We start from the raw sequence: 18,922 nt of genomic DNA on the forward strand, positions 1-18,922 counted from the left end.
TACTTGTGCAAGAGTCACTTTCACTAAAATAAATAAATAACAATAAAATAAAGGAAGAGTTATCTTTTCTTGTTTTTAGTACTAAGAGCCAAGTTCTGGCCCGTAGCTACTAAAGTACCTTTCTGCTGACCTGTATATTAATTTGACTTTCAGGGATATGTGTTGTTATTTCTTCCTTGCATCTCATTACTCTTATGTTCTCAGCCCTTGCTTCTACTCTTTAGAGCTGACTAATCTGACAAACTAACCAGTACGCTATACTTTCTTTAAAGAAATACTTATTTATTGTATTGATGAGACAGAGAGAAATCGATATAGGGAGGGGGGTGGGTTAGAGAGGGAGAGGGAAAGAACACATGAAGCGTAACTTCACCACCCATGAAGCTGCCCCTCACAGGTGGGGACTATGTGTTTGAATATGGGTCCTTATGCATAGTAACTTGTGGATTCAATGGGGTGAACCAACACCAGGCCCTACTTACCTTTTTTTTTTAACCATACATTTTTCTCCATAAAAATGCTACTAGTATTTACTGTTAGCTATAAGACATTAATCCCCCAGTAATGAAATTTAAAAATCATAATGATTTTTCTAGTCAAATGAATAATTCTATTGGTAAAGATTTTAGACCCCATTGCAGGCCCATCATAAATTGCTGAATCATGCAAATGTAGCAATCACCTGCACAGTCTGACCTATCCATAAAATTCAGCATTCTTCTTCTGAGCAGTAAATCTCTAATTTAGCTTATCACAGTCAAAATCAAACAGAGATTCTTGGAAAATAATAGAATATACTTGTTTCATTACTTTGAAAGTGGGACAAAGTATCTGCTGCTGGCTACAGCCTATTGGTTGGAAATTACAGCACTATTCCTTTCACTTGACAACTTTAATCAACTGGGAAGCTAGCTTGTCAATGTGCCCAGGTCACATGCTGCACGTCATACTCCTATCCTGCCCACTGACAAGATGGGATGGAAGGTCACTGGTGGCCAATTCCATAGGGACACGTGAATGGATATCTGCTCAAGAAGACTCACTTTTTTTTTTTCCTTTGGAGGAAAGTTGATCAATTTCCTGTCCCAAAGGTACATCTTGCCCTTGTGTTGCTCATGGTGTTATTTACTTATTTGGCTCCAGGTCAATTTGAAAGGAACAGTGTTTTTCCAGTAAACATTTGTCAGCTTGTTGACATCTCTGAAGCTGTACTCTAGACTGACTAAGCTGAGCAAGCTGATTAATTCTGTTCTTCAGTAGTGCAAGTTTAAAAAGCCGGCCTGGTTTAACAGATCTTTACATTTCTGGTTTGTGGCCACTGGACCTATGTCTTTGTGTAGATGTATTCCTGCACATAGAGACTTGATCTGCTGAACACTGTAACACACCCAGGGTAACATTACATCACACACTTACAATATATGTGATTCTGATTATTCTGGTTTTCAGAAGCCCACAAAGGAGAGGTCTCCCCTGATTTATTTCAACAATAAACTTAAAATTTAGTAGCTTTATATATAAGGAATGCTGGAAGTCCTCCATAAAACATGGAGAACTTGAAACAAAAAAAGTGGGGTTCTTTCTATGATGAAAATAAAAGCTCAACAAGTAGTATTTTTACCTCATGAATTTGGTTGCCCTGTTTATACCGCCTGCATTTATTAATTAGTAGTTTAACCATTTGCTATGTGTAGACATAGTACATGATTATTCAGTATGTATCCCACTAATATAATACTATATTTGTTCACATCTTCCTAAAAAATACTTTACTCTCCAGTGATTAGGGAATCTCTTCCACATGAAGTCTTCCTGAACCACTGAAGTGCAATAGAAATATCAGCATCTTGGTAAGATGCTTGCAAAAAACATGACTTGTTTCATAACAGACAATATTCTTAGAGAAGCTAGAAAATCTTTTATTTTTCGGTTTTCAGGTACTGTACTACTTGAGGATTACAAGATATGGGTTAAGAAGGGTACCAAACAAAATCATTTTCTAGGATTGAGCTGCTGATAAGAAAAAAAAGTCACCCTGAAATATATATGTTTACTTTGAAAATAAACTCAGTAAGCAAAGAAACCAATACTATCATTTTGATTCATTTTCCTTTATATTCAGAATGATTTATATACAATATACATGAATATATACATATATATAATTAAAAAGAGAAAGATTGATATTGAAATAAATAATACATTGAACTTGAAGTTAGTTTTCCTCCTAGTCTCCTTCTGGTGTTAGAAACAGATATTCAACAACAAGAAGACAATAACAATTGTTATAAAAGAAAAATAGCGTTAGTAAGTTTCCAGTGCCCTTGGCTTTGTTCATTAATTTTTTGAAAGTCCAGGGTCGTGAACTGAATTTTGATTTGTTAGGTATCATCAGCATTAAAAAACAAAACCCCACTAAAGTAATGTATTAACTGTAATGTACATTGCTTCATAAAATATACGTTATAAAGTAAATTATTCATCTGGAGACAATGCCTGTTATGACTAGCCTCTTTAACTTCTCACTATAACCATAATCATTAAAATGCAGTTTTTTAGGACCAACTTATTTTAGCAGGCATTTAGTCTCTTTCAATCGGACACATTCTGTTGAAAAGTATATTCGTTAAGGCTCAAAATGGCAGTGGCAGCAAGCTACACACAAAGTGAACTACATTCATTTCTCCAAATAGAATCTTATTTCCTTTGTAATGGAAGTTGTGATTACAAAGGATATATATCTTGATGGGAGTATAATTAACTGAATGAATGGAGTAGCTCTGGAAGATGTTTTACTCTTTGATGATGGGTTGGTTTGGGTCCACTTCTGTCTGGAAGAGAAGCATAGACTACATAAAATCTTACTCCAATCCTGTGATTTATTGAATCACTAGCACCGAGACTACTTGCTTTAAACTTCTCTTAGCACCCTCTACTGGTAAAGCATGGAACTCTGCTTTCTTCTGATTCTTTCAAATTCAGAACTGCAGCAACACAATCTTAGCATTGATTGTCATCACTCAAGAAATGATCGCAGGTCAAAGAGTCAACTGACGAATAAGGTCTGGAGACTTCTGGAGGCGGGGCTATGAGCAGCAGCAGATCTCTTTCTCTCCTCTCCTGTCCTCTCCCGGATCAACTAGGAATACTAAAGGAGACCACCTGGGACCGAAACGACACAGCATTGGAACAACTACAGGAACCCACCAGGTCACCTGTGAATGCAAATACGTGTGGCTGGTGACAGAGAGGAGCCTAGGGAGAGATTAAGTGGCTGGTAACAGTCCAGCAGTTTGCCAGTTGAGACACCACCCCCAGTCTGTTCCACCAACAGAGGGACAGCTGAGGGGAGGAGAGGGCTTCCCGGAGACTCACCAAGTGGAACTCTGAGTCTCCATTGCTGCTGCCCTCAGAGTCTGGAGCAGTGGCAGGGAGGGACACCAGGGGACAGAGATCTAGCCAGGAAACTCAAGAGAAGACCTATACCTTGGTGGCATAGCTGTGGGGCTGTGAAAGTCTCTTTGCATAACCACTGGAGTATCTCTGCCACACCCTGCTTTATCTCTTGATCAGGAGTCAGTGATTAAGTTAAGAAGACTATTTGTAGTTTAAAAGCCCTCAGGCTCCCATAGCCTACAGGGAAGAAAAAGAAAAAGAGGCTTTTAAACCACTGAGCTCCAACTCAGGGATTAAAATACTATTGAAACAACTGTTAACTTCCACCACTGTGAACCCTTTAATTACCTTACTTAGACACAAGTCAATCCAGGCAATAGTGATCAGTAATTTGAAAAGTACTGAGAGAGGGAACTCATAACATAATATATAAAATGTTTAAACCAACAAGAAGAAATAATGGAGAAACAAACCAGGACAAGAGTCCAGCTAAAAGCCCCCCAAAGGGTGAAGCACAAAATAACGAGTTCAACATCGAAACACTAGCTAAGGAAATAATCACAGGAGTGAGTAAAGAATTTGAAAGAATTGTAATCAGAAATACAGGAACAACAAATGAGACTCTGGAAGAAAACACTAATTATCTCAAGGTTATTAGAAAGCTGAAAGCTGAAATAGCTGAGCTAAGAACACAACTAGCTGAACAAGCTAAAACAGTATCAGAACAGGATAACAAAATAGATGAACTCCAGAAAACAGTAGAGGGCAGAGAGAATAGAATCAATGAGGCTGAAGACAGAATTAGCAAGATCGAGGACGAATTAGAGACAACTAAAAAAGAAGTAAGAGATCTCAAAAAGAGATTAAGAGATGCTGAAAACAACAACAGAGTCCTATGGGATGACTTCAAAAGAAACAATATATGCATTATTGGCTTACCAAAGGAAGAAAGAGAGGAAGAGGAAGAAAGCATTCTTCAGGCCATAATAGCTGAAAATTTCTCTAGTCTAGACAACATCAAAGACATAAAGATTCAAGAAGCCCAGAGGGTCCCAAACAGAATTAACCCAGACTTAAAGACACCAAGACACATCATACTTAGAATGGAAAGGAATAAGAATAAATAAAGGATCCTGAAGGCTGCAAGAGAAAAACAAAAGAGTCACCTACAGCGGAAAACCCATAAGATTAGCAGCAGACTTCTCCACACAAACACTACAGGCCAGAAGAGAATGGCAAGATATCTATCGAGTGCTCAGTGAGAAAGGCTTTCAACTAAGAATACTATATCCTACTAGACTGTTATTGAGACTAGATGGAGGCATCAAACCTTCTCAGACAAGCAACAGTTGAAGGAATCAACTATCACCAAGCCTGCCCTGAAAGAAGTTCTGAAATGTCTTCTATAAACAGTCAGACCACCATAAATAGGTCATATATCAGAAGACTCTAAAACTCTATAAGAATGATGTTAAAATATTTTCAATCTTTGATATCAATAAATGTCAATTGCCTGAATTCACCTATTAAAAGACACAGAATAGGAAGATGGATGAGAAAATACAACCCAACAATATGCTGTCTACAGGAAACCCATCTAACTCAACAAGACAAACACAGACTTAAAGTGAAAGGATGGAAAACTATCATACAAGCCAATGGCCCACAAAAAAGGGGAGGAACAGCTATTCTCATATCTGACACAATATACTTTAATATAGATAAGATTTAAAAAGATAGGAATGGACACTACTTAATGCTCAGAGGATTAGTCAATCAACAGGACTTAACAGTTATTAACATCTATGCACCCAATGAGAAGCCATCTAAATACATCAGACATCTACTGAAAGAGCTACAACAATATATTAACAGCAACACAGTCATAGTAGGGACTTCAACACCCCACTCTCTCAACTTGACAGATCAACCAGGCAGAAAACAAATAAAGACATAAGGGAGCTAAATGAAGTGATAGATAAACTAGAACTGTAGGACATTTTCAGAGTCATTCATCCCAATAAACTGGAATACACATTTTACTCAAATCCACATGGGTCATTCTCAAGAATAGACCATATGTTAGGCCACAAAGATAGCATCAGCAAATTCAAGAGCATTGAAATCATCCCAAGCATCTTCTCAGACCACAGTGGAATTAAACTAACACTGAACAATCAACAAAGACTAGTAATAGTCCCAAAATGTGGAAGCTCAACAGTACACTTTTTAACAACTTCTGGGTCAAAGAGGAAATAAAGGAAGAAATCAGAATGTTTCGAGAGTTCAATGAAAACGAAGACACAAGCTATCAAAATATTTGGGACACAGCTAAAGCAGTCCTAAGAGGGAAGTTCATAGCTATACAAGCACACATTAGGAAACAAGAAAAAGCACAAATAAACAGCCTGATTGCACATCTTGAAGACATAGAAGAAGAAAAACAAAGGAACCCTAAAGCAACCAGGAGGACAGAAATCACTAAAGTTAGGGCAGAAATAAATAACATTGAGATAAGAAAACCATACAAAAAAATCAACGAAAGCAAATGTTTGTTCTTTGAAAGAGTGAACAAAATCGACAAACCTTTAGCCAGACTCACAGAACAAAAAAGGGAGAAGACCCAAATAAATCGGATACTAAATGAAAGAGGAGATATCACAACAGACACCGCAGAAATTCAACATATCATGAGAGGTTTCTATGAAAAACTATATGCCACCAAGCTAGAGAACCTGGAAGAGATAGACGATTTCCTAGATACCTACCAACTTCCAAAGCTAAGTAAAGAGGAAGTGGATAACATGAACAGGCCCATCACAGCTAATGAAATTGAAACAGTTATCAAAAATCTTCCCAATTATAAAAGTCCTGGACAAGATGGTTTTACAAATGAATTCTTTTTTTTTTTTTTTTTCTAGTGTACTTCTGCTTTCTTACTTTGGTGCCATACTCCAAACTCAGTCAATTTCTGCTTTGCGTTTCTACTTTTTTTTTTTTTTTTTTTTTTTACATGCATAACATTCCCCAGATTCCCATTTAACAATACAACCCCCACTATTTCATTCATCATTTTTCATGGACCTGTATTCTCCCCACCCACCCACCCACCCCAGAGTCTTTTACTTTGGTGTAATACTCCAATTCCATTTCAGGTTCGACTTGTGTTTTCTTTTCTAATCTTGTTTTTCAACTTCGGCCTGAGATTGAGATCATCCCATATTCATCCTTCTGTTTCTGACTTATTTCACTCAACATAATTTTTTCAAGGTCCATCCAAGATCGGCTGAAAACGGTGAAGTCACCATTTTTTACAGCTGAGTAGTATTCCATTGTGTATATATACCACAACTTGCTCAGCCACTCATCTGTTGTTGGACACCTGGGTTGCTTCCAGGTTTTGGCTATTACAAATTGTGCTGCCAAGAACATATGTGTACACAGATCTTTTTGGATGGCTGTTTTGGGTTCCTTAGGATATATCCCCAGGAGGGGAATTGCAGGGTCATAGGGTAGGTCCATTTCTAGCCTTCTGAGAGTTCTCCAAACTGTTCTCCACAGGGGTTGGACCAATTGACATTCCCACCAGCAGTGCAGGAGGGTTCCTTTGACCCCACACCCTCTCCAGCATTTGCTGCTGTTACCTTTTCTGATGTGTGACATTCTCACAGGAGTGAAGTGATATCTCATTGTTGTCTTGATTTGCATTTCTCTGACAATCAGAGACTTGGAGCATTTTTTCATGTGTTTCTCGGCCTTTTGGATCTACAAAATGAATTCTACAAAACCTTCAAAGAAGAACTAATACCTCTACTTTTAAAAGTCTTACAGAAGATTGAAGACACTGGAGTACTCCCTGCCAGCTTCTATGAAGCCAACATCACTCTGATACCAAAAGCAGACAGGGACACAACCAAAAAAGAAAACTACAAAATAAGTACATCCAATACATCTTGAAATTAACAGCATTTCACAAGGATGCTATATTTCCTAAATATATATGTTGAAATCCATAAACAATGTGCTGGAAGGTTTTAAAAATCCTTTGCATACTAAGCTTTATAGAAGGAGGTGTCTTTGCTAGCAAAAAGCAGAGTTATTTATTTATTTAAAAAATTTTAACTCCGTATTTATTTATTTAATTGATTTATTCCCTTTTGTTGCCCTTATAGTTATTGATGTCATCGTTGTTGGATAGGACAGAGAGAAATGGAGAGAGGAGGGGAAGACAGAGAGGGCGAGAGAAAGATAGACACCTGCAGATCTGCTTCACCACCTGTGAAATGACTCCTCTGTAGGTGGGGAGCTGGGGCTTGAACCAGGATCCTTGCGCTGGTCCTTGTGCTTTGTGCCACCTGCGCTTAACCCACTGCACTACCACCCGACTCCCCAAAAAGAAGATTTTATTTTAGGCTAGTTTCTCATTTGGTGAAGACTGGAGTGAAGAATCTTATGGTCCAGTTTTGAAGAGATCAGAATTCTGGTTCCATCCAGACACTAACTTTAGTTAGGTATCTCTGGGAAAAATATAGTTCATTTTTGTGTCTACTGACTATTCTTCATAGATTTGTTATGAAAACACTTTATAAAGGAAAAATTTCCCTCAACAAACCATATAACTAGAGTTAAGGGTGACTGAAATGTGAACTAGTCACCAGCCATAGATCTGGGGCCCTCAGATTATAGTGTTTGCCATGGACCACTTGGACCATCAATCAAGAATTCGTCACTGACTTATAGAAGCTGCTTGTCTAACCTTCATAGGAAGGTTTTCAGAATTGACTGAAAGTGCTGCCAAACTGGTTTACAAATCACCAATTTGGGAATGTTAATAAATACAAATAGAACTACATTATGTTTGGGGGGAAAACATATATCTGTGGAATTAGTGACTATTAAAAATGGTTCTCAGAATAAGTAATTGCTTTGACCTGATTATACACCTGCTGTTGGATAGTACTTAGGTGCAGACCAAACCAGGTGACGTATCTATGAATGCCAACTTGGCCACTTTATTTTCCACTGTCATTGGGTAAGTTTCTTACCTTATCTGCTCAGTTTTCTGTCTGTAATATAAAATTGCCAGTGGATTAGTTATTACATTTAAAGTACTTGCAGGTGGGGGAGGTGGTGGAAGCTGGGCCTTTTGCTTGAATGTGCACTGTAAGGTGTGCAAGGACCCGGGTTTGAACCCCTGATCCCTGCCTGCAGGGTGAAATTTTCAGTGAAGCATATCTGCAGGTGTCTCTTTTTCTCTCCTCCTCTATCTCCCTCTTCCCAGTCAATTTCTCTCTATCCAACCTAATAAAAAAGAAAGTGGCGGGGGAACATAACCTCCAGGAGAGGTGAACTTCTTGTGCAGGCACCAAGTCCCAGTGATAGACCTTCTAGCAATAAAAACTAAAAATCATTTAAAAATTAAATTACTTGGAATAATGCTCTGCACAATGACTAGCTCATAGATGTTAAGAATGATTGGCTGAGTGCACAAATGACCATGTTCAAGGACTCAGATTAAAGCTCTAGGTCCCCACCTGCAGGGGGGAACTTCACATGCAGTGAAGGACTGGCATAAGGATCCTGGTTCGAACCCAGCTCCCCACCTGTGTCTCGTAGCCTTCGGGGAAAACCAGGATGGCTTCATGGATGCCTGCAGCCTTGGCGGCTGCCTCCACCTCAGCAGCATCAGCTGTGATGCGGCCATAGCGGATGTTGTTGGCAATGGTGTCATTGAAGAGGACGGTGTCCTGTGGCACAACTCCAATGTGGGACCGCAGGGAGGTCTGGGTTACCTTGGAGATGTCCTGCCCATCGATGCGGATACAGCCACTGTTGATGTCATAGAAGCGGAAGAGCAGGCGCAGGATGGTGCTCTTCCCTGCGCCGGTCGGGCCCACCAGGGCTAGTGTCTGGCCAGGCATCACAGTGAAGGACATGTCTTGCAGGGTCTCCCGTCCATCTGTATAGCTGAAGTGCACGTTTTCAAACTCGATCTGGCCCTTCTGGAAGTGAAGGGGCCCTGCGCCAGGGAGGTCCTTCACTTCTGCCTCCTCTTTGAGCAGATCAAACATGTTCTCCATGTCGATGAAGTTAGTCTGGATCATCCTGTAGTAGGTGCCAAACCAGTTGAGGGGCATGTAGAGCTGAATGATGTAGGTGCCAAAGAGCACAAAGTCCCCGAGCTGCAGCTTCTGCTCGCTGACAAAGAATGCACACAGCAGGGAGCCGGCCAGGAGCCCGAGGCCAATCACCAGGTTCTGGGTCTGATTCAGCAAAACCAATGAAGCACTTGACTTCCACTCCAAACCCTGGTACTTGATGATGGCCTCTTGGTAGCGCTCCACTTCATAGCCTTCTGCATTGTAATACTTCACCGTCTCAAAGTTCAACAGGGAGTCCACGGCTCGTGCCCGGGTAGCATTCTCCTGCATGTTCATGTCACGTCGGAACTTAGTTCTCCACTCGGTGACCACAATGGTCAGGATGAGGTAGAGGCTCATGCACAGGAAGACGATGAGGCCAAACCAGGCGTTGAAGAACATGCTGAAGTAGATGATGCCAATGATGATGTCGGCCAGCGTGGGGATGATGTTGAATACCAGGTAACTGAGCAGCCCAGTGACGCTGGATGTGCCCCGGTCCACGACCCGCAGCACTTCCCCTGTGAGGCGACCCAGGTGCCAGCGCAGTGACAACTCATGCAGGTGGCAGAAGAGACGCAGCTCCACGCGGCGAGAGGTGTACTGCTGGACCCGGATTCAGAGGAAGGTTGCTCACGAAGCCTGTACTGCCAGTGCCGCCCCCCTGCAGGAACTTGAGGAAGACATAAGTGGTGACGGTCCAGGCCAGGGAGTTCCAAGGGGCCTTCTCTGTCAGCAAGTTCACTATGTCTCTGTAGAAGATGGGGACCAGCACGTTCAATCCCCGGTCCAGCCCCATGAGTCCCAGGCAGCAGAGCACCACTAGCTGCAGGGCAGGGCTCCCCCGAGGCCACAGATAGCCACTTAGGAGGCGGAGCTTCCTGCCAAGGTCACCCCAGGTAGATGGAGATGACCCCTGGGTTGAGGGAACCTGGCTTCTCTCTACATCCTGATCCTCTTCATTGACCCGCAAGGTGTATGTCTGGGGTCGCAGTCCAGGGGCCCAGAGCCCCAGGAGAAAAAGCCCCCCAGACACCACATACCGCAGTGCCCACAGGCCAAACTGAACCTGCTGGCCCAGGTCCGCCCTTGCTCACCACCACTGCGGGCTCTTCCAGGACACCAGCGCCAAGTTCTGGGCGGCGAACATCACGGTCCAGAGCAGCAGCAGCCCGGGGCTGTGCCCGCACCGCACCCGCACGCCCATGGCGAGTTTCTGCAGCGCGCTCCTGCGCTCCGCCATCAGCAGCCCCAGGCCGCAGGCGCCCGCCAATGTCTCCAAGAAGGCGGCCGACAGGAGGTACCCGGGCAGCGGCGTCTCTCTTTCTCTCTTCCTCACTATTTCCCCCTTCATTCTCAATTTTTCTTGGTCTTACCATATAATAAAAAAAAAGAAGAAGAAGAAGAAGAAGAAGAAGAAGAAGAAGAAGAAGAAGAAGAAGAAGAAGAAGAAGAAGAAGAAGAAGAAGAAGAAGAAGAAGAAGAAGAAGAAGAAGAAGAAGAAGAAAATGGCCACTGGGAGCAGTGAATTCATCTTGTTGGGACTGAGCCCCAGCAACTCTGATGGCAATAAAAAAACGCATAAAAGAAAAAATGATTGTGACTTCAATAAGTATTCTCATAAATACTAGCTGATAATTAGTAATTTAATTTCAATTAGATAAAAATCCAAATTTTTCAGGACCCTCTTACTTGGAAATTAAACTATTATCTTACAATGCTCACTGAAATTGTTTCTTTGCCTCTACCTATATTCACTCTCTCATTATAAATCACTTGGATGCCATCCTGAAGCAATTTTACCCTCACTGTCAGACCTGATATGTTTTAATCACAAGTTTGTTTAATAGATTCTGGTTTATCTGAAAGAAAATATTTACAACTTAACTATAGACATACTTTTAACAAACCAGCCAGTTCTATAACTTTAACATAAAGGACAAGTAAAAGAGAAGTACTTTAAAATATAATAATTTGTTACCCAATCTGTAAATATTTAGGCATAATGACACCATAGGGTATAATGAAATAGTCCACTTATATTTAGAACCACCATGAATGTGACAGTTACAGATTCAAATTGTTGCAGTTGTACTGCAGAGAAAATAAGGCTTCCTAGGTCACATTGCAGTTGGTGATGTGCTTTTTCAAAACAGAACAACTGTTAAGAGAGTTATAAACAAAACAGAGTGTTCCATGATTTAACTATGCATTTGTATTCTTGTGAGATTCAGTGCATATTAAACTTGCTGAAATGCTTGAAGCTTATAAGTAGAGTCAAGCCCTTGGTTAAAGTAATTACAAACAAACTTTTATTATATTACTATCCAAGGAGATATTCAAAAGACACATGGGACAAAGGAGAATTTGATGTCAGGTTCACAAATATATATTAATATCTCTGTTGTATGTACATTGTCCAATGTAAATGAGCATCTATCTCTTCAAACAGATGTTAGACTTTACACTTTATTCCAAATAAGTGTCAGTGTTTTCCTATGTAGGGTAGAAATTCAGTATGTTGACTCTTATCCATTAAATTTCACTAGCATATTCAATTACTGTGGTGCCTTCAGCATCTCCCTTTTTCTTGAAAAGTGCATCCTATGCACTCACAAGCACAGTCCTTACTTAAATATCATGTCCATCATTTGTTTCACTTTGCTCCGATGTCCTGTGGTCACCAGTTGCTGATGTAATACCATTAGTCACACTGACCAAAGCTGCTTTACCACTAGAATTCCATCTAGTGCTGCCTCTGGTTGTCTGTTCTGAGGTAGAATAACTAGACTTAGAGATACCAAAATTTATGCTTTTCCTGTTCCTGCATTTTCTTTGGTTGTTAGTAAATCCCTTTATCACATTTATTGTATCAGTGAATATCTTGCTATGGGCTTTAATTTAATTTATGTTCATTAAAGCCTGGATAAGTAAAAAAAAACAATCTGACTTTTTATTTCATTTTTATTAGTGATTTAATATTGGTTTACAAAATCACAAAGTGACAGGAATACAAATTACACACCGCTCCCACCACCAGAGTTCTGTGTCCTCATTCTTTCCATTGAAAACTGCAGTGGTTCTCCCAAGGTCACAGATACAGGCTGATTATTATTTCTATGATTATTTATTTATGTATCTATCCATCCATCCACATTTTTGTCCATTTTTTTCTCTGGTTCTTTCTTCTCTTCCTTCCTAAGTCACACCTACACCTATTTCTACTTCTGGTCTTTTCTTATATCCTCTTCCCCCCTCTGGGTCCTAATGGAATTGGGTTCCAGAGTCCTCAAGTCATCTTCTCTTAACATTTATTCCCCTCTGGGAGTATGGAACAAAATTCTTTATGGGTTGCAGAAGGTAGGCGTTCTGGTTTCTGTAACTGCTTTTCCATGGGACATGGGTGTTGTCAGGTCAATCCATACATCCATCCTGTTTCTATCTTTCCCTGGAAAGGCAGGGCTTTAGCGAAGTGAGATTCCAGGACACATTGGTGAGGTTGTCTGCCCATGGAGTTCAGGAATGGAATCAAAGTTAGCATCTGCAATTTTGTGTGTGAAAGACAGTTAAGATATGAAGGAGAATAACATGTTTAATAAATAGGAACTAGAAAGTAGGAATAAAGCAGGTGAGAACAGAAATTTTAGGGTGGTAAGCTGCTAGAAAGTCTATTTTCAGGCATTTTCCTAGGGGCCCATGACTAGTAATTTTTGCTTGAGCTTGATAGTTAACATGGAAGTAGACTCAGAGTATTGTCTTGGAAGATGTAGTCAGAGTTAAGAATAAAACTAGAAACCTGGATTAGGACAGAGAGTAGTTTCCAAACTTGAAGAAAATATAAATATGATTAACTGTTTATCACATCAATCTGATACAGGGCCCAGGTATACCCAGACTTAGCACAGGAGCCCTTATAACCAAGTCCCTCTCAGTACATGGTCACAACTGGGAACATTCTAGGCTGCACTCATTCGGGTCTAGTCTTATTTTATTCCTCTAGGAGTATGGACCAAATTAATCAGCATAGACTGACCCAGCCTCCCTTTGTAGTGAGCAACCTGATTTTTTTTTACTGTAGTGGTCAAAATTATTTATTTTGTTTTGTTTTGCCACAGGGCATTCCCCCAAAAAACTACATGGGGCAATGATTTATTTATTTATTTATTTATTTATTTATTTATTTTGCCTCCAGGGTTATCACTGGGGCTCAGTGCCAACACTATGAATCCACAGCTCCTTGTGGCCATTTTTTCCACTTTATTGGATAAGACAGAGAGAAACTTAAAAGGCAGAGGGAAATGGAAAGAGGAGAGAAGGACAACTGCAGATGTGCTTCACCATCTTGAAGCCTTCTACCTGCAGGTGGAGAGGTATGTGTGTGTGTGTGTGTGTGTGTGTGTGTGTGTATCTACTACCCTCCGTGGCCATTTCTTTTTTTAGATAGAAAATTAGAAAAATGGAGAGGTGGGAGAGAGGGAGAGTTAGGAGAGTGAAAGAAAAGCATTTGCAGCATTGCTCCACTGATTACGAATTTTCCTCCCTAGGGGCAGGGTGAACCTGAGTTTTCTGTCATGTTAATATGTGTTTTCTACTGGCATTAAAATTATTAGTAATTTAATAATGATCAACAAGATTGTGGGGTAAGAGGTATACAATTCCCACCACCAGAGTTTCACATCCCATCCTCTCCACAGGAAGTTTTCCTATTCTTTATCCTTCTAGGAGTATGGACCAAAGATCTTTATGGGGTGCAGAAAGTGGGAGGTCTGGCTTCTATAATTGCATCTAAGCTGGGCTTGGACATTGACAGGTTGATCCATAACCCCAGCAAGTTTCTATCTTTCCCTAATGAGGTAGGGCTCTGGAGAAGTGGGGTTCCAGGACACATTGGTGAGGTCATCTGCCCAGGGAAGTCAGGTTGGTATCACAGTACCATCTGCAACTTGGTGGCTGAAGAACATTAAGGTGTAAAGTAGAACAAATTGTTTAATAATCAGGAACCTAAAGGTAAGAATATAGCAGATGAGATTTGTGTCTTCATGTTAGAAGAAGCTAGGAAGTCTATTTTAGTTATATTCCAAGGGACCCATGGCTTGCTTGCTTATTTATTTATTTATTTATTTATTTATTTATTTTGCCTCCAGTTCGGTGCTGGCACTACAAATCCACTGCTCCTTGCGGCCATTTTTCTTTTTTTATTTTCTCTTCTTTTCTTTCTTTTTTATTGGCTATAACAGAGAGAAATTGAGAGTGGAGGGGGAGATAGGAAGGGAAAGAGATAGACACCTGCAGACCTGCTTCACTACCTATGAGAGGACCCCCCCCACGCCCGTGCTGCAGGTGGGGAGCTGGGGGCTCGAATCAGGATCCTTGAGCAGGTCCTTGTACTACATACTATGTGCACTTAATTGGGTGCACCACCACCTGGCCCGTGACTGAATTAGTTTTTGCCTGATCCTGAGTGTTAATATGCAGGTGGGCTTAAAGTATTGTTTAGGAAGATGGTGTCAGAGAAGAGGATAGGACTAGAAAGCTGGATTAGGGCAGAGAGAAGCTTCCAAATATGGGAAAAGTATATAAATACTGCTAACTGTAATCCCCATAGTTCTGACCTAGGACCCATATTTTTCCATACTTATCCATACTTGCATCCCCGCTGGTCTGAACTCGAATTCCATGGTCATAGCTAGGAACATTCTAGGCTGTACTCATTTTTAGGACCAGTCTTCCTCGAATGACACAGAGTATGTTGATCCTGCTTCCCTTCAGAAAGTGGGGCAACTACTGACATTTTTTATACTGTATTAGTTTATAGTGTAGATAATGTTATATTCTCAACTTGTCAAGTTAATTCAAAAATATAATTTATTATTTTAGCATTTGACCTAAAATCTGGAATAAATGTAGGCCTTAGGGAATATAAGAATTATATACACCAAAATATGCTCTTTCATCTCATTGTTATTCTTAGACTTGTCATCACTTCTTTTCTTTCTGGAATAGAGTCCTTGTTGTTAGTTTTCACCCACAGTTCCTTCCAGTTACACTGAACTTCTATCTGGACATAGATTTGTTTTACACTGAAACCCCATGACAATAGTAAGTAATAGCCAGATGTTATATTTGGCACCTCTCAATGATGTCAAGTTTAAAGGAAAAACATCCTAAAAGGAAGGATATATTTTCTCTCTTTTTCTAGTTCTCCTTTGAGATACTAGTATACAGTGTTGCTCAGTTTAATAATGTCTTGATCTGAATCTAGTATTTCTTTTGCACAAGTTTAGAGATAAGACTATTTTCTGATATGTAGCCATCAGTTTCTATATATACACCCTTCAAATATAAAGCCATAGCTATTCACATTGCTTTGTTTTAAATATTTCAGAAGCAGAAAAATTCACTTTGCATCTAAATACAAAATTAAGAAAAAAAGAAGAAATATTCCATAGTTAAATAAACAAGTTATACATAATTTATCTTTTTCAGTATTTGGTAATGTTTCTGTTTCTAGATTCCTTTTATTAGTCCTCTGTGGATCAGTCAACAGTCAATTTTAGAAGAGATCGTGTCATTTAAGGAAAATAACTTTAAACTGTATTCATAGCACACTACAAAAACCAAAGATAGACCTCACTTACAAAGTGTATTTATATTTTTCTGGTGACATGATTTATGAGTAATTTTGCATATGGTTGTGTTGAGAGCAAGTGAGCAATGTACCAGGTGTACTCTGAGTTTTTAAAAGAAATTTTACTTATTAGATTTTATTTTATTTTATTGATTGCCACCGAGGTGAGGTTTCAATGTTCCGGACTGACTTTTTCAGATAGAAAGTCAGAGACAGAGATAGAACAACAGAGAGAAAGATACACAGCATCACTGGGTGCTGGGCTTGAACATGCATTGTGCCCATCACAAAGCAAGTACAAAGCAAATGGCCATCTTGCCATTTGTAATCAGATTTTTCACTGATTTTTATCAACTACTTTTCTCTTTCTTTTTTTTTTTTCTTTCTTTCTCCTTCCTTTCTTTTCTTGTATCAGCCATTTTTTTTCTCTGTATAAGTTACAGGAAAAAGTCTTTATGGATGAAAAGCTCCCAGTTATATAGAAGTTCTCATAGGTAGGAAACAGAACTGAGAAACAACTACAAACCCTAGAGTCTTATATCAACTTTGAAAATTCCTAGTCAGGGTCAGAAACTCTTAAGTCAACTAAAGTGTTTGGGACTAACTGATACTATGAATGATTTAATAACTAAAATCATTTAGTGGGGGGACAGAAGAAGATGCTGAGTGAATTGTAACATTCTCTGTCAACTCAACAGCACCAACAAGTTGTAGACATAGTGAATAGTTTGGAAGCGTAATGCTGAGAGTCTGATTTGGAAATTCTTTTTTGGATAATATTGATCCTAAGCTTTTATTACTTCTCACACTATATCTGCGAAATTGAATGGACACCTATGAATTCATATTTTTTTTTTCTAATAGAAATTTTATGTACTTTTCCCTGATATCTGACTCTGTTGGAATGCAGCGGTACTCTGTTCCTCATAGTGCAATGCTGCAGGAGCCAATTCAGGCAAAGGAACTTGGCTAGAGGATTGACAGGAGGCCTTAGCAAAAATGATGCACTGTATTGTTAGAAAAATAAGCCAATTAGGACCTGGGTGTTAATTCAAAAATAATAATTTATTGTTTTAGCACTTGACCACATGGAGGTCATAGTGAAGAGCATACTGCAAGTTACGGTCAGAGGCTGGACAGGGGACACTGCTGAGGAGACACATCATACTGTTTTCATAAAGTAGATATGGTCTATGCAGTGTGAAACCCAGAACCTTTTTAAATTATTTATTTATTTATTTATTATTGGATAGAAACAAAACTTTGCAAGCAGTGAAGCAGTGCTGCAGGTCTCTTTCTCTTTTCTCTTCTTTTGTTCAAGATTTTTCTTTTTTTGAAATGATTTTTTATTATTTTTATTTATTAGATAGATATAGACAGAAATTGAGAGGGAAGGGGAGATTAAGAGGAAGGGAGACAGAGAGACACCTGCAGCACTGCTTCACCACTTGTGAAGCTTTCCTCCTGTAGGCGGGGCCAGGGGCTCGAACCTGGGTCCTTGCACATTGTAGCATGTGCACTCAACCAGGTGTGCCATCACCCAGCCCATTCTCTTTCTTTCTCTATCTTCTCCTCCTTTTCTATTTTTCACTGTCTCTATCTAATTAATTAAGTAATTAATTAACTATATTTTAAAGAAGGTCTAAAGGAGAGAAAATCAAATAATAGTTCTTTTAAAAATATTCTTTTATTATCTTTATTTATTGAATAGACAGCCAAAACTCCATAGGGAAAGACAGATAGACAGAGAGATACCTACAGCCCTGCCTCACCACTTGTGAAACTTTCCCCCTGAAAGTAGGGAGCCAGGGGGCTTGAACCAGGATCTTTGTGTGGGTCCTTGCACTTCATACTATGTGCAGTTAACCCAGTGTGCCACTGCCTGCCCCCCCACCCTGCACCCTACCATGATAGTTCTTGAGGATGCTAGGCAATAAGTGGCAGACAAAGATTTGCAAAACTCAAAGATTTGCAAAACTCAGAGACAGAAAGATCCTTCTTTCTTTGCACTGTTCAAAATTTGATGGGCTTATGTCAGTAACTATGGAACTTTTAAAAAAATTTCTTTATTAGGGAATTAAGTCTCTGCAATTTTATAGGCACATCTGTCCTAAAAATCTAAACCCTGGAATATAGGGCCCCAACCTTTTATAGGTCAAATTATCATTTATGATAATTTTTCAGAGTGTTAGATCAGATAAACTCAATAATTTACTTCAAAGGCTTGCTGATAATTCAGAAAGCAATACTTCACATTTCAAAAGATTCTCTGACTTTGAAACTGCACTTAAAAAACATACATGTGCGGGTCCGAGCGGTAGTGCAGCAGGTTAAGCTCACATGACACAAAGTACAAGGATCCCAGTTCTGGCCCCTGAATTCCCAACTTCGTTTCACAAGCAGTGAAGCAGATCTGCAGGTGTCTATCTTTCTCTCAATCTCTCTGTCCTCCCTTCCTCTCTCGATTTCTCTCTGTCCTATACAACAACAGCAACAAGGTCAACAAAAATAGGAAAAATGACCTCCAGGAGCAGTGGATTCGAAATGCAAGCACTAAGGCCCAGCAATAAGCCTGGAGCCCCCCCAAAACAAACAAACAAACAAACAAACATGTGTTAAGTTCTTGGCAGCCATGAAGAGACAATTTGATTTTTCCCCCCATACATCAGTCACTTTCAAATCTATCAAGGTTTTAAAATGTGTGATGTGTACAGGAGTTTGCAGTTTCTATAAAATCTGTTCCAAATATATAGCTGTG

General features: G+C 39.7%; 2 protein-coding genes across 3 annotated transcripts in view; one reads left to right on the plus strand and one right to left on the minus strand.

Moving 5' to 3' along the window:
* The window catches only part of CPED1 (cadherin like and PC-esterase domain containing 1), a 422,947-nt gene that overhangs the window by 133,245 nt on the left and 270,780 nt on the right, over positions 1–18,922 (plus strand). The gene's annotated exons all lie outside the window — the stretch shown is intronic.
* LOC103128400 (ATP-binding cassette sub-family B member 6-like) lies at positions 2,793–12,241 on the minus strand. The gene is given in 4 exon segments (XM_060195755.1): positions 2,793–2,831; positions 9,000–10,164; positions 10,166–10,870; positions 12,168–12,241. Coding segments are annotated over 4 exon segments (1,983 nt in total).

The sequence above is a fragment of the Erinaceus europaeus genome, chromosome 8 (assembly GCF_950295315.1).
Source record: "Erinaceus europaeus chromosome 8, mEriEur2.1, whole genome shotgun sequence".
In the NCBI taxonomy this organism is placed as follows: Eukaryota; Metazoa; Chordata; class Mammalia; order Eulipotyphla; family Erinaceidae; genus Erinaceus; species Erinaceus europaeus.